The sequence below is a fragment of the Pan troglodytes genome, chromosome 4 (genome assembly GCF_028858775.2).
Source record: "Pan troglodytes isolate AG18354 chromosome 4, NHGRI_mPanTro3-v2.0_pri, whole genome shotgun sequence".
NCBI lineage: Eukaryota > Metazoa > Chordata > Mammalia > Primates > Hominidae > Pan > Pan troglodytes.
In genome coordinates this window covers 106,744,809-106,767,951 of record NC_072402.2, presented here as the reverse complement: position 1 = coordinate 106,767,951, position 23,143 = coordinate 106,744,809, and the positions used below count along the sequence as shown (strand labels likewise).

The window sequence follows — 23,143 nt, the reverse complement described above, 5'->3', positions numbered from 1 at the left end:
TCATGTCTGTAATCCCAGCACTTTGGGATGCCAAGGCAGGAGAATCACATGAGCCCAGAAGTTCAAGACCAGCCTGAGCAATATAGTGAGACTCCATTTCTACAAAAAAAAAAATTAAAAATTAATTTAAACATTTAGAAGAGAGGTTGTGTGGAGATGTACTTGGAAAATGATATACAGTGAACTAAATATAAGATAGTACTATCACTGTTATAAAGTCTAAGTACACTGCCTTTTTCTAAATAGTATTTTGCACATAAAGATATATAACTGAATTCCATGTGTAACTATATTCTAATAATAAATTTGTCTTTTTAAAAAAGCAGTTGACATTTTCTAGAAAATAGTGAAGTGTTACAGCCTATAAAAATACTGAGTATAGGTACAGACTCTTTTGTTATCTGGAAATGTTAAACAAAATCCTTGGAGACTTTATGAGGAGAAATCAAAGAGACTGAACATATAAAAACAATAAAACATGACATTAAAATGTCATCATGCAAAAATTCTCAGATCACATTACCTGAAACCAGTTCCATAATGATGTAGACAGGCTGTCTTTGTGTGCAAACTCCTATAAGTTTGACAATATTGGGATGATCATATTGCTTGAGAATTCTAGATGAGATGAAAATATAAGAATAGTTATCATTTGAATAATAAAGCATTAATTTGTGATCACAAATAGTGTTTACAACTAGAATATTCTTGAATCATAATTCAATTTTTAAAATTTCAGTATGACCCCAAATTATGATAAATTGGGTGTATACAAACGAGTAAAGCCTTCCCTCAGTATCTGTAGGAGACTGGTTCCAGGACCCCCGTGGATACAGAAATCTATGCATGTTCAAGTCTCTTATACAAAATGGTGCAATATTTGCATACAACCTACACGCAACCCTCTTATATACTTTAAACCATCTCCAGATTACTTATAATACCTAATATAATGTAAATGTTATATAAATAGTTGTTATACTATATTGTTTAGGGAATAATAAGAAAAAAAATTCTGTACATGTTCAGTACAGATGCAATCATCAACATTTTCCCCCACTAATATTTTTGTTCTGTGGCTGATCAAATCCACAGATACAGAACCCATGGAGATAGAGGCCCAACCATACTGATACATATTGGCAACATAATGTGGATGCAAATGAGTCAATTCTCCTTAATTTAATATTCTTTTAAAAATTATTATCTACTCTGAATGATTAACAATCATGTTAAAAACTAGTTAATCTAAAACATGTACAACTCCCTTCAAATTATAATATCTGGTTTTAGTCACTACCACAAAAGTATAGCTGAAAAGTATTAGTGGGCCAAAAATTGTAAGCTGCTAGGGTAGCATATATATATATATATATATATTTTTTTTTTTAAACACACGCACTTGATTTTAAAATACATAAAATAAGAAATCATTTTATACTGGCAAATGCTACAGGGTAACCATTTCATTGGATTTTGTAATAGTTAAATACTTTCTTGATCAGGATCAATTTCAAAATGGTAGAAACAAAAGTTCTGAGAAAGTTGGCAAACGGATAATTGAATAATAGAGTTTCAACAGAGACTTCAGCTGAAGCAGAGTAGACTTTGCTTGGATAAGGGCAAAATTTCATCAGAGGGCTATGAAAGTAGGATAGACTTGAAACCATGTCCCTAAAGAGTTAAGAAAAAAAACCTCAACACAGTAATGACCAACAAAAATTCTTGAGTTTGCAGGATAGCACGTAAAAAAAGAAACAACTTGCTCAATCACTGAAACTCCTGTTGTTTATAAAAGAACTGGCTGAAATTGGTTAGAACAAATAGGGCTGACTGGCATCTGTGCAGAAACAAGCTTGCTAACATCACAGCCTGAATTTCCACTGCATGGTTCAGACTAACTCCCCCTTGATTTGCACACACGAACCATGAGATTGCATGAAGAGATAACTGTGTGTGGCCAAGGACTTTCCAGGCCTCCCATTTCCCGTTCCACCAATCACTTAGTAATTTCAGAATCTACCCCCTCAACCTTTTCTGATAAAACTATTGCTTTGAAATCATTAAGAGTTGACGTTTAATAGTAAGCTTTTCTTTTCTCAAAGACCTGGTGTCACAGTATTGGCTTCTAGCACATTGGGCAGTGAGCCCCTTCTACTTGATAATGCACTCACCTATAGGACTCCAAACATGAACTAAAAATAAACTAGATTACCTCAAATGCCTGTCTGTCCCAATTATTTCTATTACCAAATCTAATTCTTTATTATCTTATCAACAGTTATAAATTCACTCATCTTTGAAAACTGCTGTATACTTTCCTAAGAGAATGAAAAAGGTAACTTTGGAGAAAGATAAAAAATTTATGCATGTTTTGTACATGTACAACTAAACCAAGGATAGCTATAAAAATGTATATAATGTATATATATAATGTATATACTTAAATGTATATACTTAAATGTATATGTAAGCTATACAGTTGAAGAAGAAATCTCAGGTTCTCAGAAATGAAATCTAACAGATGAGAAAACAGAAGCAAGCAGTGCTATCTAAGGAGGGTAGGACAGATATAATTATCTACTTAAATGTATATGTGAGCTGTACAGTATATGTATATAATACATTAATATTTTTATCATAAGCACAGTATTGCATATATACATATATGTATATGTATGTGTGATGAAAGCAAAATATCTTAACATTTTAAGAACTTGAATAATACTGCTTTTTAACACCTGGTTTGACTATGATTGCTGCATTGATCTGCAGACTATCACAAAAGCACAAACTTTTGGATTCCATACTGTAAAAGTGCTTACCCCTACTATTTCAGTAAATCACAATTTAAGATGTCTTCAAACTTACATTTTAATAAATCATTTACATAATAAATACATATTTTGATTACTTTAAATAACTCACTTGGCTTCTTGTAAAAATTTTATTTTCAATTCCTGAGGAAGATCTTCTTTACATGTTTTAACAGCAACAGAAGTTTTATCCTTTAATGTGCCCTTATATACTTCACCAAAATTTCCCTGAAAATAGAAATACATTCATTGTCTGGGGTAAATGACAGCATGTATATCTCTGCCAAATACAAGGAAAGGTACCAAAGAGGAGGAGGTGCTTACCTACATGTCAATATCACCAGTGATGAACTAATTTCTATCAGACATATGAACTTCTAACTTTACTCTATGGCTAGGACATATTTTGGTATAAAATGCCTGATTTGGCCAGGCGTGGTGGCTCATGCCTGTAATCCCAGCACTTTGGGAGGCTGAGGTGGGCGGATCATGAGGTCAGGAGATCGAGACCATCCTTGCTAACACAGTGAAACCCCGTCTCTACTAAAAAAATACAAAAAAATTAGCTGAGCATGGTGGTGGGCGCCTGTAGTCCCAGCTACTTGGGAGGCTGAGGCAGGAGAATGGCATGAACCCGGGAGGCAGGGCTTGCAGTGAACGGAGATTGCGCCACTGCACTCCAGCCTGGGCAACAGAGTGAGACTCTGTCTCCAAAAAAAAAAAAAAAAAAAAAAAAGGCCTGATTTATAGTGTATTTATTTTAGAAGAGATGAAATTTTGAAATCTATTTTTTAAAATTAAATCCAAAACATTATCAAGAAGATAAACAAGGCTAACATACTAGCACAACAGCTATTCTTGAGTATTCTCTTAGGTTTTTTTACACTGCATATGTATTTTTTACATAGCTATAATCATATTACGCAAACTTTTTTTTCTTTTTTTTTCTGAGACAGAGTCTCACTCTGTTGCCAGGCTGGAGTGCAGCAGCACAATCTCGGCTCACTGCAACCTCCGCCTCCCAGGTTCAAGCAATTCTCCTGTCTCAGCCTCCCGAGTTGCTGGGACTACAGGTGCACACCACCACACCCAGCTAATTTTTGTATTTTTAGTAGAGATGGGGTTTCAGCATGTTGGCCAGGATGGTCTCGATCTCTTGACCTCGTGATCTGCCTGCCTTGGCCTCCCAAAATGCTGGGATTATAGGTGTGAGCCACCACACCCGGCATATGCAAACATTTTATAATAAACTTTAATGCTATTGTTGAGCAAGAAGTAACTAAACTAGAAGCCTACTATACTTACTGAGTTTTAGAGCACTAAGATGAATGTAACTCTTAATATTTGAAGTTCACAAGTTAAAATTTATACCTTGAACTACTGCTTATTAATAAATAAAATTATTAAAATACCGTAAAATATTTTTAACAAGTCTTATATTCAATTTTTACTATTTAATCTAATAGTCAACTCAAATATTTATAAAACAATGATCAATCATGTTTTCATAAAAAATAAACATACTTAAACAGTAAACATTGGTGATAAATTTAAAAAAGGAAAATTTGAGCTTCACATCTGTTATTCTCAAGAGATTGTCTTTTACCCATAATTGTCAGATTATTTATTACATCAGAGGTAGAGCTGAGAGAAGATATTAATTTACATGATTACTGCTGGGCCTCCACTTACCTAAAGCACTTACGATTCAGCTTGTCTAAAACTTACTGTTTTATTAATCAAAAGATTATTCCTGGCTATATTACTTTTTTCAGTTACTAGAACCATCATTTGCCTTGTAAGCATTCAGACCCTACCTCCATAATACTTTTTGTCTTATTCCTTGCATCTCAGAAAGGTTACCCTGATTCACGATCTCAATTCTGTTACCTAAGCTGATCTCATCTTCAGTCCCTCACTTCTCCAATCCACCTACAACAGCACTGCCAAATTAATCTTTCCTAGAGAAAACTTTGTTTATACTACTGCTTTGCTCAATATCCATCCTTCAATCACTATCACTTTCTTGGCCTCTATATAGCTCCACATTATAACCCCCAACTGTTACATGTGTTCTGAACTCAAATACATAGTGATCCCTAAAAACGTGTCATGCCTTTTCTACATTTTTCCCTCTGTGGAAAACGCCCACCTCCAATCAGAAGCTGATACTTCGTCTTTAAGTCCATTTCTTATGCCCCTTGTTCATGAAGACTTTCTTGATTTTCCCAAAATTATGTCTCCTGTCCCTGAATACATATATCCCCATTGCCCTTTGTGTCTTTCTAATGGTTTCTGCCCTATTTTAAGAGGTACTGGCACGTACTAGGCATTCGAAAAATTTAAACATTAATTTAGCAACCACTATCCAGAGAATGTCAACTTTATCAACGGTGGTCAGGGGGACAGTCTTCAGACATTGAGAAATGACTATGCTTTCCCAGACCACCTCTTCTCTATCCAAAGAGGTGAGGAGGAAGCTCAGGACACTCATCACTCTGTATCATTCAATCATCATTCAACGCAAACCTTTGCTTTAAAGGGGAGGTGAGGGACTGAATATAAGATCAGCTTAGGTGACAGAACTGAGATTCTGAATCAGGGTAACCTTTCTAAGATGCAAGGGGTGAGACAAAAAGTCATGAAGCATGACTTCATCTCTGCTGCTGCCCTTCAGTCCCTGAGGACAAATCTTATGCCCCTTGACTGTGTTTATGTCAGTCAATGTAAGATGACCCTGGTCCTCGGTTAATCTTCATTTCTCCCTCTCCAGGCCCCTCAGATTCAGCATACTTCTATTTGATCCTTCTTTCTCATCTATCTCCGACTTGCATAGTGCCTTCTGGAATTCATGGCCCATCATCATCAAAATTATATTTTAATCTATTCTTTGATCATTTCCTTTAACTTCCTGTTCTAACAAAATCCTGGCTCTCACTTGAGAAGACCCAAATGGTGGATGAACTTCCTTTTGCCATCTAAATTTAAGTGATGACTTATTTTCCCCACATATAATCCTACTATTGCCCTGCAGATAGAACACAGTGTTCTATTACCTACTTATCACTGGCTTTAAACCATTATCTCTCCCACATTCCTGAAACTCTCAGCTTTGAAAATGTGTCACTCAATTATATTACCCACTATTCCTCACTCCAGCAGTCATTTACTGAATTTGAAAATATTTTGTTTATTGGCAATTTGAGCTGTTGGGTAACTGTCAGTCTACCCAGTGTCCTAATTCTTTGTAATTTCAGTAGACATTTAAAGGACCTTCCAACAATTCAAACTCTCAGTTTCTTGAGCATCTCTCCTCCAATTACCTTGCACTCCAATCTATTTTCTAGGGTCATACTTTAAACTCTGCCATACCAATAATGCAAATGCTGTATAACATCTATCTCATTCATTTCAACTTCTGGTTGGCTTCTATCTTTCTAGCTTACTTCCTCTTCTTTTTTGAATACTTATCCAGACTTCAAAAGTCCTTTGACTTTATAGGAACTGCCAATCTTTCGGTTCTATCACTTTTTACGTCATTCTTTTATTATATTCTCCTCCTTCTGTGTTCCACCTTAAATTCCATGGTCAATAATTATAACTGCCTTCCCATACACTCTCAGTTTATTTGCTCCTCTGTTAATCTGTAAAACTCCCTTAGCAAATCTACAAGTCTGATTAAATCCAAAACTCTGCCTATTCTGCACCTATAAAGCTAATATGGCTGGAGAAAAACCATAATCATGCTGACTGATTTAACTTTAAATTCATGAACACAAACCCTTAGGGGGCCCTTAATGCTACTCAATAACCATATTATATTTCTTTAGACCATTCACACTCCCAGTTTTCTGGATGACTGCTTCTCTTCTATTCTCTTCTCAAATCTCCCATCCTCATTCTTAGCTGATGCTTTTGCTTCCTACTTCATTTCAAGAATTGAAGCAATATAAAGAGAACTTTGGACTCTTGTCCCTATATTGACCCACCTACCAATTTTCCTCGCTGTTATAAAAAGTGAACTATTGTGTTTCTATTAAAGTCAATCCTCCATTGTGAACTAAATTGCATCCCCTCTTACCTACTCAAGGATGACGCTCTAGCAATGTTCATCCCTCTCTCTTAAATGATGAATTTTCACTAGATCATTCCCAACTGCAAACTAGTATGCTACTATTTTTCTCAAGTTAAACAGTAACAGTGACAAAGCACCAATCATTCTCTTGAAACTATCACCGCACATCTCTGATTTCTTTTGCAGCAAAACTTCAAAGAATTACATCTTTGCTATCGCTAATTCTCTCCTCCCGTTCCTCTCAAATCCATTCCAAACTGGCTTTCACCTAAAGCATTCCAAGGAAACTGCTCAGCCAAGTCATCAGTGATCTTCTCATTGCTAAATCCCATCTTGTTTGGCTTTTCAGCATCATCTGACACCACTGATCACTCTCTTCCTTGGTATATACTTTCTCTTCTTGTCTTCCAAGGCATCATATCTCCTGGTTTTCTGCCTCCTACTTGGCTGCTCTTTTCAACCTCCTTTGGGGATTGCTTCTGTTATCTCCACCTCTTAATGTTCGAGTGAGCAAGGCTCAATCCTTGATCCTCTTCTCTTCTTCATCTAGACTCACTCTACTGTTGAATCCACCTAATTGTGGTAAGTACCAGCTATATACTAACAACTACCAGATTTGTACTTTTGACTCAGACCTCTTTTCTCTAACTCCAGACTTAATACCCAATAGTTTCCATCATCCCCACTTGGAAGTTTCATAGAAAAACTCAATACATCCAAAACTGAACACCTCTGCTCGTTCCCTGAAATCTTTTACACTTAGGACTGAAATCTTTCTCTAATACCTCACATACAGAGTCCATCAGGATATTCAATTGGTTCAATTTCAAAAGTACATCCAGAACTCACTACTTCACACCACCTCCATTGCTATCATCTTAACCTAGCATCATCTTTTAGTCAGGTAAGTTCAACTGCCTCCTAACCTTCCAAGTTGTCAGCCTATTTTCACAACTCCCAGAGTAACTTTTTAAAAAAGATCATGCCATTCCTCCTCTCAAAATTGCCCACCAGCTCGCCATTTCATTCATGATCAAAGCCAAAGTTATACAATGACTTACAAGGTCAATGTAATTTATACCCTCATCACCTAACAGACTTCCTCTCCTATCACATTCCCTCCTGCTTACTGTTACAATGAAAATGCTTCCCTTGCTCTTCAAACAAATTTTGCATTGGCTGTTTACTCTGCGTAGACCCCTCTTCCCTCAGATGTCCATGTGGCTAAATTTCCCACCTCCTTCAAGTCTTTATTCAAAAGTAAACATAGTAAGGTTTATCTGGATTTCCTACTAAAAACAGCAACTACAACTAGTAACGCTTCCAATCCCTCTATTTTTTCACAGGACTTAGCACCCTCTAACATTATAAAATTTACCTATTTATTATGCTTATTGTTTATCTTCTCCTCCTAGAAAGAATATTAAGCTCCGTAAGAGAAAGGATTTCTGGCTACTTGCTCATTGAAACTGTAAAACATGCCTAGAAGAGTGCCTTGCACATAGTAGGCATTCAAAAAACACTGGATGACTGAATATTTGTTGAATACCAACTATCGACTATAGCTGCATCTGATACTGTATATCAAGTACAGTCTACTAAAAATATAGTGCTGAATACAAAAAAAAAAAAACCCTCAGCGTTCCTGCCATTACCTTATATTACAACTTAACTCCAAAGTCTCTAACAATAGGAATCATGGCTAATTGTCTTAATTAGCCATGTACTCTTAAGCAGTATACTGTAAATGATTATTTAAAATAGGCAGTGAAAAATGTTAAATAACCATTTTGTTGTACTTAAAACTACTGGATGAAATTAAGCTACACACTGCCTCAAAGTCACAGTCTTCTATTTAAAATAAATTCATTAAGACTGACATATTACTTGTCGTTGAGAAAAAAATTATTCTTTGAAATAGTCTAAGGAGATAAATTCCTCCTAATACTTTATAGCATAAACTAAACACAAAAATAGAAATATTTCTCTTTAACTAAAAATATTTTTTCATAGTACTAAAAAGTCTGTCCTTCTAAACATATTCTGCCTTTATTTCAGTAAATGCTTTAGTTTTATAATTTATTATTTAATTGTATCATGGAAATTAATCTTTGTAATATTTTTTGGCCCAGTCACTGCTACTGAGTTACCTAGAGCAAGGGAAAGAAGAAATATTTCCTTAAGGATGAGGAAATAAGCCCAGAGGAAATAACATATGAGTCACTGCTTTTAGCTTGAGGTTCTTTAGAATTTACTTACTAAATATGCCAATAAAAATCTGCTTTCCAATAACAATTCGATGCTTTGGGAAAGGTATTTTAAAATCATAAATGATAAGAATCCTGCAAACTATGTTATTTCAACAGAGATTTACTTTCTCAGAGATTTTTTAAAAATAGGGGAAAATAGTCAATTCATCAAGTTTACATTTGAATCAAAAAAGTAATGAGTAATCATTTCTTCATCTAAAATGCTGAGCCTTAATTAAGTTCAGTACTGATCACTCATATGTATGTTAGCTTTTCCTAAATATATAGATTTTAAACTATTTTTTGTATCACACCATAAGCTAAAATGAATTCACATTTTTATATATTAATGGAAATAATCACTAATTAAGTCACTGACAAAAAAGTGAATACTTATTCATTGGAACTCAATTATAAATAAAAGTTATTAATAAATTTTCAAATAGTCCATTTGGTTAATTCTCAAGTATCTGCCATTATTGTTAAATAACATATACTTGACTACGGCCTATGAGTTCAAAGAAACTTCCAACTACATTGGAAGAAAAGGGACTTTTATTATATATAGTTGCTTTTTCTGATTAATAGAACTAGTTATAAAATTAATATTTATATTGAAACAAGTGTCTTGTCCACATTTTTAGATTGAAATATGCCCAGTGTTGTTACATACTGTAATTCTATATTCAATCCTGAAATCCCAAGAGGCAGTATTTCATTGTTTTCTAAACTATCACATGTAACCAGAAACAAAAAGAACAAGACTATTAGGTATTTATTTAAACTTTTATTATCTCACTGTTTCTTTTCAAATCTCAGTTCACTAGTTTTGACTTTACTGCACACTGAAGTAAAATCATTATGATTTTTAGTCCTTCCAGGGGAAAACACACATATAATATTCTTAAATGTTAAGAATCATCCTTAAATCTTTCAAAGACTTTCACACATCTATTTCAGTGAGCATCACAATATTGAGAAGATATAGCATTGTGTTCTAGTTAATGTGTAATGTGCCTGTGGCAATATAAGAAAAGCTTTGAGGAAAATGAAAAAATCTGCAGTCTTCACAATCAATATACAGACTTCTGGTTATTTAGCTCAGTTGATTACATACCTTGCCCAGTAATTCTCCCAATATGACATCTTCATGACTGAGAATCCATTTCTTGTCCTACAGCAAAGAATAAGAACAGTTGTTTAGTACAAGCAAGGGTACACTTCTTGAAGTTGCAGTTGAGCCAGTGGAAAGTCGACCTAAAGGGATATTTCATTCAGACCATTCAATCAACAGCACACTGAGAAGTTATAACCCCAGGATGCTGTAAAACAAATTTAAGAAACGGTACTACACAATAGGATATTAAAGTCTACATTACATCCAAATTCTATCAGAAATCTCAGCCTTCGAAATGATAGTATCCCTGTAATTAGAGCACAGCATGTACTTTCCACCAACCATAAAGTTTATGTTATGCTATTATTTGTCATTTCAAAAAGCTGTCATAAATACATGAGGGAGTTTGATTTTACAATGTAAAATTTTCAGTTCTCATTTAATCTTAGAAATTGTTTTTCTACTCAAATCACATTACTAAGAGCTAATTTTTCCACATATAAATGGGCCATGAGTTATAGCTGTCTATGACACTTCATATAGTCCCATATCTTTCCCAAGTAATCTCCTGTGGTATAATAAAGCAACAAACACCAATTACAATATCACTAGGGTGCATAAGGCCAGTGATGCAAACATATCATTGAAAGAGAGCATCCCATTATCTGATCTCAAGAACTGATTACTAGAGGATATTTTATCATCTAAAAAAGGCTCAACTATGAAATCCCACAATACCATAATGTAAGAAAAAATACGGTTTTTAATGAAGAAAGGAAAAAGGAAAAAAGTAAGAGAAAAGGAAGGGAGGAATAAAAAGGAAAGAAAGAGAGGAAGGGAAGAAAAAAAGGAGGGGAGTAGGAAGGAAGAGTTGGAGGAAGAGTATCCTGGTTGATATATTTTATTTATGAGTTAGGTTTCTTATTAATGTTAGAGTGTAGTTTTCCCCTCATTACAAAGACAGATGGAAATGTAATGATGATCTATGAGTTGTAACAAGTAATCAGACATCTTGAAGTAAAAATTCACCCTAACTATGACTTTAAAATGTCCTGGACAGTTATTTGAAGTGCTTTACCTTCTGAAATACCATGTGGCAAACACTCAACCAACACTCTCTGTTAGGTCAACAAAGGGACAACACTGATTTTTAAAATGCAATAGTTTTTATGCATAGTTTTTTCACCTAAATATAAAGTTAATGCTATAAAGATCCTGGAAGAAAACTTAGGAGGATAACGTCATGATCAAGTGGGTAAGCGAAGGTTTCTTAGAGAAGCACAAAAAAACACTAACTATAAAAAAGAAATGAAAATTGGACCTCATCAAAATTGAAAACATTTATTCAAAAGCATCATTTAAAAAATGAAAAGACAAACTACAACCTGGGAGAACATTTTTGCAATACTGAACTTCTATCTGATAAAGCATTTGTATGAAGAGCATATACAAAACTCATATCTCAACAACAAAACAAAGAACCCAGCTCAAGAAATTGTGTAAAAAAAGTTCAGAAAAGATGATGAACAAATAGCCAGTAAGAACATCAGAGACACTTAACATCATTAGTCACCAGTGATATACAAATACAAATCACAATAAGACGATACTTCATTACTTCGTACCCATTAAGATACTAAAATTAAAAAGATTAACAAATCAAGAGATTGTGAGGGTGTGGAGCAACTGTAATCCTTATGTATCGCTGGTGAAAATGCAAAAGCATTTTTTTCCCAACGCAGAAAAAGCATTTTTGCGTTTGGGAAAATAATTTGGAAGTTTCTCATAAAGTTAAACATACACATCCTATGACTCAAATTGCTCTCCTAGGAATTAACCAAAGATAAATGAAAACATATCCACAAAAAGATTCATCAAAAAATGCTGGAAGCAGCTCTATTTGTAATAGCCAAAAACTAGAAACAACTCATATGTCCATCAAAAAGAAAACTGATAAACACATTTTGGTACATTCAGGCAACTGACTATTCGGCAATAAAAAGGAACTTACTACAGATGCATACAACAGAGCACTTGCAAATCATTTTGCTGAGTTAATAAATCTAGACAAACTTTACATACATAGATACTAATTCCATTTACATAAAATTCTAGAGAAGGACAATCTATAATGCTAGGTATCAGAGAAATGGTTGCTTGGGGTAGGAGTTGAGAAAGATTGACTGCAAAAGGGAAAGAAGCAACTTTGCGGGGGGTTATAAAAATGTTCAATTCCTGGCCAAAATGGTGAAACCCCATCTCTACTAAAAATACAAAAATTAGCTGGGTGTGGTGGCGCACACTTGCAGTCCTACCTACTTGGGAGGCTGAGGCAGGAGAATCGCCTGAACCCGGGAAGCAGAGGTTGCAGTGAGCCAAGATCGCGCCACTGCACTCCAGCCTGACGACAGAGCGAGACTCAGTTAAAAAAAAAAAAAAAAAGTTCAATTTCTTGGTGTTTCATTGAACTATATATTTAAAACCTGTGGAAAATTTTATTTTATATAAATTACACATCCATAAAGTTCATTTTTTAATAAAAAATAAAAGAGCTGTACTTTCCATTTGATTAGCAGTTCTGGGGTTTAATTCTCCACCCCAAACCCTATATATAAGCAAATGTTATTCTTCTAAGAGTGCCATCTGGCAGTCAGAAAAGTTATTTTAAAGTTGCAAACTGATTCTTGGACAGCTTTTCCACTTTAGACAATGATAACCTAGGCAGTTGAGCCCAATCCTTGTAGTGCAAACCACTGAAAAAACAGGTTGAAATGTAGAAACAAAAACACAAAAAGAAAAAACAACCAAACAAAGAAAACCCCTAAACATCCATTTAAAGGCACTGGAGAGCTAGTAAAATAGTGAAGTATTGACAGACTAAAGCTAGGTTAAGAAAAGAAGCCATATCAAGGATTTATGGGCTACTTTTACCCTTGAATGCACATGGTCATTGTGAAAGCAGAAGCCAATAGGTTAAAAAATACAGAGAGAGTTCAGGGCCTGCAAGCAGAAGAGGCTCTGATAAAATACCCCAGGCTTTTAATAAACCCCAAACATACCACACTGTGGGAGAAAAAGTAACCTCGAAATGCAAAGAAGTAAGCCTACCTTCTAAACATGTCCATCATGGATTGAACCAAATTAGGGATTGGCAAACTAAGTCTGCAGACCAAACTGGCTCACTGCCTGTCATGTCAAAGTTGAATTTCAGTGTCCTTAGATAATTGATCAATAGATCTACAGAAATTATCCAGTCTAAGTTATAGACAGAAAAAAAAAAAAAGAACAGTAGAGAACAGAATGTTGGTCAGCAGAAACAGGAGGTGTGAGGGGTTGAGGAATGGAGATAAGTTGACCAAATGGTACAAAGTCTCAGTTAGATGGGAGGAGTAAGTTTCCAAGATCTATTGCACAGCAAAGTGACCATGGTTAATAATAATGTATTTCTATTTCAAAATTGCTACAAAAAGCTCCAGATTTTAAATGATCTCACTACCAAAAATAAGTTATGTGAAGTGATGGATATGTTAGTTAGCTTGATATAATCATTCCACAATATATACATATCTCAAAACATTACATTGTACTCATACCCATAAATATATACAATTATTATTTGTTAATTAAAAGTAAAAATTTAAATAATAAAAAAAGACATGTGACTCAGTCTGTAAGAGGCAGGGATAAATGCCCCAGGAGAATTCAGTGACTATCTTGATCAGAATTTGTGGATAGTCTGCAGAAGTGTTGATAGAGAGGCAAACTCCCAATCTGTTAAATTGGATAAAGATGGGGTAGAACTACCAACCCTCTCCCCCTTAGGTATTAAATGGAATATTCCTAAGAAGGCTGCTAAGTGGCTGAGAAAGACATTCAATTTCAGTTATATGATGATGCTAAAGCTTTACTTACGCCTCTGAAATGGTTTCAGAGGGCAGGTCAAAAGTAAATTAGGGAACATGGACATTGAGTAACGCAGAGTTGGAGAATGGGGAGTTGCTGAAGAAGCCTGGAACTCTGCATTTGCTTTTATTTTTACTGACTTTTCTCCTTCTCCCCTTCTATCCAAAGGAAAGAAAAGTCACACTCAGAAGATATGGCCAAAGACAGCTGCAGCTTGCTCCTTAACAACTGCTCCAGAGCTGGTTTCTCCTAAAGTGATTATACTACATATTTCTGATCTCTATCTTTGCTCTGTTTTTTGTAAAGGGACAAGCAGACTTTTTGCAACCTTCTCAAATATAGAGAAAAAACAGAAAAAAATGGAAGCAGATTGCCTCTTAGTCTCTTCCAAGAAATAGGAATAGTAGCTTTATCAGTCCACAGGTTAATGAATGAAAATAAAAGTTGTAATTAAGTATAAACCATCAATAGAAACAAGGCAAAGACATAAAAGATGTATTACAATAGGAATGAATAGAGTTGACAGAGTTATATTTAACATTTCATTTGCTTGCAAGTGATCTGTGACCATACAGAAAAATCTACAGACCTGTGTTCAAAACTAATGGTTAAATTTCCCTGATCTTGAAGCTACAACAGATTGACTTAGACTCTTGACTTGTTAATATTTGGATTCTATTCTTTATGTTAATTCCTGAGTATTAATATATCATGATTACGGTAAAAGAAAAATATCCACTTTTCCTATTTATCAATTCTCTTATTTTAGAGATATTCTGGAGATATAAATTATGCACTTTGGTAATCACTGTAAGATATGGGCTACATATAAAGATTTTGGTGGCCTTATAAACCCAAGAAATCACAGTGTACCTTCTAATTGCCTAAGCAAATAATACTTATTTTTATTAATTGATTCGTGAGTGACACTGAGAAAAGAAGAAATGAATGAGATGGATTAACTGCCCTTCTGGGGAGTTGGCTGACGCTACTGAATCTAGTTCTAATAACTTGTGGATGTGAGGTAGCTGACTGTCCCTGTCTTAGTTTGGGTTCTCTCAGAAGCAGACCCTGAGACAAGGATTCAAATGCAAGTAGTAGTTAATTTGAGAAGCACAAGGAACAGAAGGAAAAAGAGATGTAATACAGGAAACTGGGGGCAACCAATAAGGTAAGCTATTACCTGTTGAGTGAAAAAATGAGGCACAGGGAGGAAATGTAAGTGTGTTCAGTGAAGGGTAGGAGTTGGGCAAGAATACCTGTGTAAAAGAAACACAGTTTCTTTTCTAACCTATGATTAGTGGTTGTCACAGTCCCACCAACATTAGCTCTGTTCTCTCTAACATCTCTGAAGAGTTTATTTTTCTACTTCGCTGCCAACAAACTTTCTCTCAGTCTGCCATGCAGCAGTCTCTCTGGCATAGCCCACAGAAGCCACCACTCCTATGGGACTCAGTATTAACTACGCTGGTAGAGAAGGGGTGTAAGTCTAGGAATATGAACCTGGAATTTTAAGATAGAACTGTCAGTATATAAGGATATATTCCATTAGACTCATGTAAAATGGTAGTTATGCTCCATACATTGCATATGTTATGGATACATTTAAGCATTGCTAGCACCGCTTCTCTAGGAAAGTTCATCTCCAAACAGATGAGTTAAAGATAAACTTAGATTACACTCTGTTCAAAATGTCATTTCAAGTGTCACATGAGTAATGTAAGTGATGATAAAGGATTTCAGAGGAAAAGGAAGCCATATTGTGCTAGAAAAGTCAGAAGAAGTCTCAAAAAACAGGTAGTATTTGAGATAAGTCTTGAACATGGATATGACTGATATGCTAAAAGGAGAAAATAACTTTGGCAAAAGCATAGAAAGAAGTAGAAATCTTCTAGATAGAGTGAATACACAAGAAGAGTGAAGGCAAAGACTTCTTAAAGGGGAGCAATGTTCAGTGAAAAACTAGAAATGTACTTTCTAACCAGGCCATGGAGAGCTTAAACAAGGAATCAAGTATTCACTTAATCTTATAGACCAGAAGTCTCCAAATACTCTTTATTGTGTAACCCTTTAATTTTTTTAAAAAATGTGAGCATTTGTTCTACTATACAAATATAGAATGTATATTATCCAGCATCCAAACAAACAATTAAAATACTATGGTCATTGGACAAGTTCTAGAAGCATAATTCTCCCTGCTCCTTTCCACAGGAAAGTATTATAGCTATAAACCCTGGACATAATTCAAGAGGCAAACAAGGAACTCTGAAAGATGGTATGAGAAGGGTGAATTGGTTTGGGACTCCTGGAATGGGAGAACAGAATAGTGGCAGGATGTCTTCCATCCTACCGCCACAACAGAAGGCAGTTTGACTCCCAACATAGCCATAGAAGGCGGCTCAGTTAGGCCTGTTCCTCCCCTGGATTATATAAGAGTCCTCAAAATGACCAAATGAGCCCAGTACCACCTGCAAGGGGATTGACTGGAGATCCAACTAACAATAAGCAGCTAAGGGAAGACTCCCTTTCCCAGCTGGCCTAAGACTGCTTTGCCCCACCAAGAAATACTGGGATGGCCCACAAGTAACAGGAAGATAGATCCCAGACAAATGAACGACCAAGCCTAAGAGGCCTCTTTGTTTCTGTGGGCCTGTTATCTCACTTCCCAACTGAGAAATAACAAGGCAGCTCAGTTGCATTGGCAAGAGAAGCACTGCCACAAAAAAAACACCTATCCTGGGAAGTCTCTTTGTCTCCATGCACTGAGACTCCTATCTCCCTTGCCAGAGATGACAGGGCAGCATGCCTAACGGGAGAAAGAATCCCACCACAATAAGGCCCCAGCCCAGGAAGTACTCTGTTCCCCAGAGGCAGGAGAAGTCTACCAAACAATCCCATAGGCCTAAGATGCCCTTCCGCAGTGAAACACCTGGCAGCCCAGACTTGGGGAATTCCCTCTACTCCTAGAGGCAGCATTAAAATGAACAAGTTAGAAGGAAGCCCAGTGGCACCAGATAAACCAACAAAACAAAATAACACCAAAAAAGCTCTAAAAATTGCACTGTCATTGAAACCATTTAAAGCAGGCCAGGCCCTACCTGCTAAACCTAAACAAGGTAACTACCTGCAAAAATGAAAGATTTAAACGGGACCCAAGATGTCCTAACGTAATAGATTATATGTCTAGGGTACAATTAAAAATCATCCATCATATCAAGAGCCAAGAAAATCACAATCTGAATGAGAAAAGACAGTCAACCAACAGTGGGATGGATCAGATGTTGGAATTATCTGATGAGGATTTTAAAGCTGCCAGAAAAATGCACAACAATCACTTACAAATTCCCTTGAAAAATATGAAAACACATAGATTATCTCAGCCATAGAAACAGAAGTTATTAAAAAAAGAACCAAATAAAAAGTATATAACTAAAAATTACAAAGCAAATTTTAAAAACTCACTGAATGGGCTCAATAGTAAAGTGAAGATAAGAGAGGCTAATCATTGAACTTGAGGACAGATCAATAGATTACCCAATTTGAACAACAAAGAGAAAATAGATTGGGTGAAAAAAAATGAACAGAACCTTAGGAACCTGTAAGGCAAGCAATCCCACATTTGTATAATCTGAGATAAAAGGAGAGGAGAAAGAGTAGGGCTGAAAGAGTACTTAAAGAAATAATGACTGAAATTTCTCAAATTTGGCGAAAGACACAAATCTACAAACAAGAAGCTGACAGGACCTGAAATACGATAAACACAAATAAATTCAAGCCAAGATTCATCATAATCAAACTTCCAACAAGGAAAGACAAGGAGTCTTGAAAGCAGCCAGAGAGAAATGACTTTACCTACAGGGTATACCAATTCACAGAAAGCAGACTTCTCTTCTGAAACCACACAGTTCGGACAAAAGTAGCACAGTATCCTTCCAGTGTTGAAAGAAAATAACTGTCAACTGTAAATAGTAAATGTGGTAAAACCATCTTTCAAGAATGAATGGAAAATAAGGCTGGGCACAGTGGCTCACCCTAGCACTTTGGGAGGCCGAGGCAGGAGGATTGCTTCAGGCCAAGAGATCTAAACCAGCTTGGGAAACAAAGTGGGACTCTGTCTCTAATTTAAAAAAAAAAAAAAAAAAAAAGAACAATGAATAGAAAATAAAGACATTTTCGGATAAAGAAAGCCTTGGGAGATATACCTAATGCTAGATGACGAGTTAGTGGGTGCAGCACACCAGCATGGCACATGTATACATATGTAACTAACCTGCACATTGTGCACATGTACCCTAAAACTTAAAGTATAATAATAATTAAAAAAAAGGTAACAAGAAGAAAAAAAAAGAAAGCCTAAAAGGACATAGGTAAAACCAAAACTAAACAGAGTTCTACCTTAACTTTCACAATAACTCTGTGAGGAAAGTTTAACAAAGTAGGTCTGTTTCATTCAGTTTCTGCTTATCTCTATACTCTTGACCACCTTTGGTGAAAATGAGAACTAAACTACCAGAATGTTCAAAAGTTACTGAGTAATGTTAGTCCATAATGACTGAAGTGGCAGGTCAAGAAGAACTAGGTTGTTAGCATGCTTAAAGTAAACATAAATATCCATTCTATGCACATGGTGCCTGGTTTGGGGTCCTCACCATGGCTGGTCATGTTAACAGGTATGTGATCAGCCCCTGGTAAGAACTTTGGACTCCAAAACTCAAATGGGATTTCCTGAGTAATGGTATCACACATGGCCTTGCAGTTTGTAGACAGAAAGACTTAGCCATACAATTCTTGCTATAAATAGGGCAAGAAAGCCTCTTTTGACCTAGCTTTTGCTGTTCCTACATGAGTCAGTCTTTTGCGACAATAAATCCTAGCCTTGAATTTAACTTAATGTTAACTTATGTGAGCCTTTCTAGTGGATCACTGAACTTGGGGGTGTTAGTGACACCATCAAGCCAGGACTCTGAGGTTCTGAGAGACAGGTTACTCTGACAGCAAATGGCAGAAACAATGTTTGAACCCATATATGTCTGACTCTGAAGCTTATGTCCTTTCTAACAAATTATACTGTTACCCAAAATAGAGTAATTTATTTAAAGCAATGCATATGACTCTTTCAAGTTCAGAGATAATGATGCAATCAATTTTAATTAATTGAAACACAATGGGTTATAAATTCTATTTTAAGTTTCAAGTTCTATTCCTAACAGATTTTTTAACTTATGATTTACATACTTTGTTTGAAATTATTTCTATGCAAATCAATTATAGATTGCTCTTCATCTACTGCATTCATTAGATTATACTCTAATTTAAAGCTTTGCATTTTGCACATTCACAGTTTTTGTGTCAAAAAATGAAATCACAAAAAACTTTACAGTTGTAATCAAGTATGTCTTAATATAACTGGCAGAGTTATGAGTCAATTTTGTATAATCTTTATGTAATCTGTAACCTAAAAAAATAATGACTCAACTTCGGTCTCTATACCACTTATTTCCACTAGATAAATGACAAATATTCCATTTTCCCACAATAACTCTGTTCCAAATTTTCTATAAAATATAAAATCACTTAAAAATAAGGTTTCAACAAAATTGTCATTAATATAGTACTTTTAATGAAAACACTATGTAAATCCCACATCTTTATACAAGTAGATACAGTAATAAGCAAAAGCTATAAAAATAACTGAAAATAAAATCTAATTAGTTTTAAAATATTAAAACCTAAATCTTAGAATTTTGCCTCACAAATGTAGTCATTTTAAATAAAGTGAACAACTATCAAATAAGCAACGTCTCCTTTGTTCACCTGCTGAAGACAACCAGCAGTCTGCCCAGGCTGCAGGGGACTAACTGTGCTTCTTGGTGGACTGCTACAGGGTACAGATGGTCATTATTTATTACGTCAATCAACCGCTGCCAAATCTCTTTGGATGGTTGTGCCATTTCTTCCTAAAGTTATCCCTTTAAAGGGCTTTATGGGGCACAGGGACATATTTGAAATTCGATCTCAAGTAGGTAAGTCAGAGTGATTAGAAGTGTGACTTAAATTAACACTTCCCTTTGATTCACAGTTCTCCAAGAAGAATGCCCACCAAAAGAAAATACTGCTAATAGTAAAGAACAACCTGATTCTATTCCTATATATCTCCCCAACATTCAAAACTGAAATAGAAGTTCTTGCTTCCATGTGACTGAAGTTATATTTTTAATTCAACATTTTCATTTTTAAATCATTGTTTTTGATAAATAATTCTACCTTAAATACAGGCCAATTCACTAATACAGTAATACAATCTATTCCTCAGCAAGAGCCAATGTATCGCAGGTTCAACATGAGGACTTAATTACAAAAAATACTGGAAATACAAGCTTTGTCCAGCCCCTGGTCAAAGGGATAGTGGTAATCATCCAGTGTAATAGTTTGAAAGAAAGAAAGAAAAAAGGCAAAATTTAAATCAGAATTTAAAAAAAAATATTATCTCACTACAAAGATTTAATACCTATAGCAGATGAATTTCTAAACATACTGACAACATGGTACTTTGGAGCTAATGCACAAAGACCAACATATAATCCTTAGAATAATTAGCCGGGTGTGGTGGCTCACGCCTGTAATCCCAGCACTTTGGGAGGCCGAGGTGGGCAGTTCACAAGGTCAGGAATTTGAGACCAGCCTGGCCAACATAGTAAAACCCCGTTTCTACTAAAAATACAAAAAAATTAGCCACGCATGGTGGCGGGCGCCTGTAATCCCAGCTACTCGGGAGGCTGAGACAGGAGAATTCCTTGAACCCGGGAGGCAGAAGTTGCAGTGAGCCAAGATTGGGCCACTGTACTCCAGCCCAGGCAACAACAACAACAAAAAAGAAAGAATAATTAACAAAATGTCACAATACATAAGATGATTCTCAGAGATTTTTCTACTACTCATACTGAGAAATATTTGCTATCTCTATTTTTCTTTTATATACAATTTTTCAGTCAGCCTGCTTCATTATCTCCCTAGCTGGCTCAGCACATTTATTCCACTCAAAGTCTCAGCCATAGAACCTTTTTATAATCCAAGAATTATTCAGAATTTGATCAGCTTTGTCATTAAAGTTATCAGGGTTGCTTTAGAGGAAAAAAAAAAAACTTATTGAAAAGTATGCAAAGTAGTTGCCCATCTGGAATCTATCTGAGAAGCTTTTAGTAACCGAGTATTTGTTTAAATGTTCTATAAATTCATTCTAAATAATCCAAAAGTACTTTCTTCCCAAATGGTTCTTATTTAGGAAACACACACATTATTACCTTAGAAAATATTTCATTATATTTGCAAGCTACATAAAATAGTTCTTGTATGTGTATAGTTTATTTTATCCTATCATTCTAGAAAGGATTTTAATTGGTTCTTATTTTTAATGTATGTCTATGCAATTTCCCTACTTATAAAATAAACTTGTTTATTATAGGATAGTATTAACTGAACAAAAGGCTGTATAATTTTCTGTACACATATGAATATTTTCTAACTCATTTTCATTCATCTCGACTTTAGACTGTCTCATTTTTCTTGACTAAAAAACTCTCAGAGCCAACAGTTATGCCCTCCAAAGGAAGCAATGCAGGTGATAATAAGTGAAAAAATGCTGATACAGACCCTTTTCAGGTTCTGGCAACTGAGTGGCTAAAAATAGCCAGCTAGAAAAATATGTATGTTCAAAAAGGCCTTTGACAAAATTCAACAACCATTCATGCTAAAAACTCTCAATAAATTAGGTATTGATGGGACGTATCTCAAAATAATAAGAGCTATCTATGACAAACCCACTGCCAATATCATACTGAATGGGCAAAAACTGGAAGCATTCCCTTTGAAAATGGGCACAAGACAGGGATGCTCTCTCTCACCACTCCTATTCAACATAGTGTTGGAAGTTCTGGCCAGGGCAATAAGGCAGGAGAAGGAAATAAAGGGTATTCAATTAGGCAAAGAGGAAGTCAAATTGTCCCTGTTTGCAGATGACATGATTGTATATCTAGAAAACCCCATTGTCTCAGCCCAAAATCTCCTTAAGCTGATAGGCAACTTCAGCAAAGTCTCAGGATACAAAATCAATGTGCAAAAATCACAAGCATTCTTATACACCAATAACAGACAAACAGAGAGCCAAATCATGAGTGAACTCCCATTCCCAATTGCTTCAAAGAGAATAAAATACCTAGGAATCCAACTTACAAGGGATGTGAAGGACCTCTTCAAGGAGAACTACAAACCACTGCTCAAGGAAATAAAAGAGGATACAAACAAATGGAAGAACATTCCATGTTCATGGGTAGGAAGAATCAATATCATGAAAATGGCCATACTGCCCAAGGTAATTTATAGATTCAATGCCATACCCATCAAGCTACCAATGACTTTCTTCACAGAATTGGAAAAAACTACTTTAAAGTTCATATGGAACCAAAAAAGAGCCCGCATTGCCAAGTCAATCCTAAGCCAAAAGAACAAAGCTGGAGGCATCACGCTACCTGACTTCAAACTATACTACAAAGCTACAGTAACCAAAACAGCATGGTACTGGTACCAAAACAGAGATATAGATCAATGGAACAGAACAGAGCCCTCAGAAATAACGCCGCATAACTACAACTATCTGATCTTTGACAAACCTGAGAAAAACAAGCAATGGGGAAAGGATTCCCTATTTAATAAATGGTGCTGGGAAAACTGGCTAGCCATATGTAGAAAGCTGAAACTGGATCCCTTCCTTACACCTTATACAAAAATCAATTCAAGATGGATTAAAGACTTCAACATGATGTGAAAGGCACAGGGGCTCATCAAAATGAAAGCAAAATACAGTTTCTGCTCTCAGGAGTTTCTTATCCAGTGATAATAGGAAAAAGAAAGGGGGATTAGACGGTACCTTTATCTTCAAAGAGCAAAAAAGATGAGACTCCTGGCTTTTTCCTTTCATTCTTTGGTA

The 23,143-nt window shown here is 35.5% G+C and overlaps 1 protein-coding gene across 45 annotated transcripts in view; it reads right to left on the bottom strand.

Annotated features, from left to right (window-relative positions):
• The window catches only part of FER (FER tyrosine kinase), a 439,457-nt gene that overhangs the window by 140,655 nt on the left and 275,659 nt on the right, over positions 1-23,143 (bottom strand). For all 45 annotated transcript variants that reach the window (XR_010156938.1, XR_010156953.1, XR_010156948.1 and 42 more), the window contains 3 exons: positions 10,258-10,314; positions 2,929-3,044; positions 524-618 (listed from right to left, as the gene is read on the bottom strand). Coding sequence is in view for 20 of the 45 variants with exons in the window: in XM_063810513.1 (XP_063666583.1) it covers positions 524-618; positions 2,929-3,044; positions 10,258-10,314 (268 nt within the window). In the remaining 25 variants the exon portion in view is untranslated. The remainder of the gene's footprint in view (positions 1-523; positions 619-2,928; positions 3,045-10,257; positions 10,315-23,143) is intronic.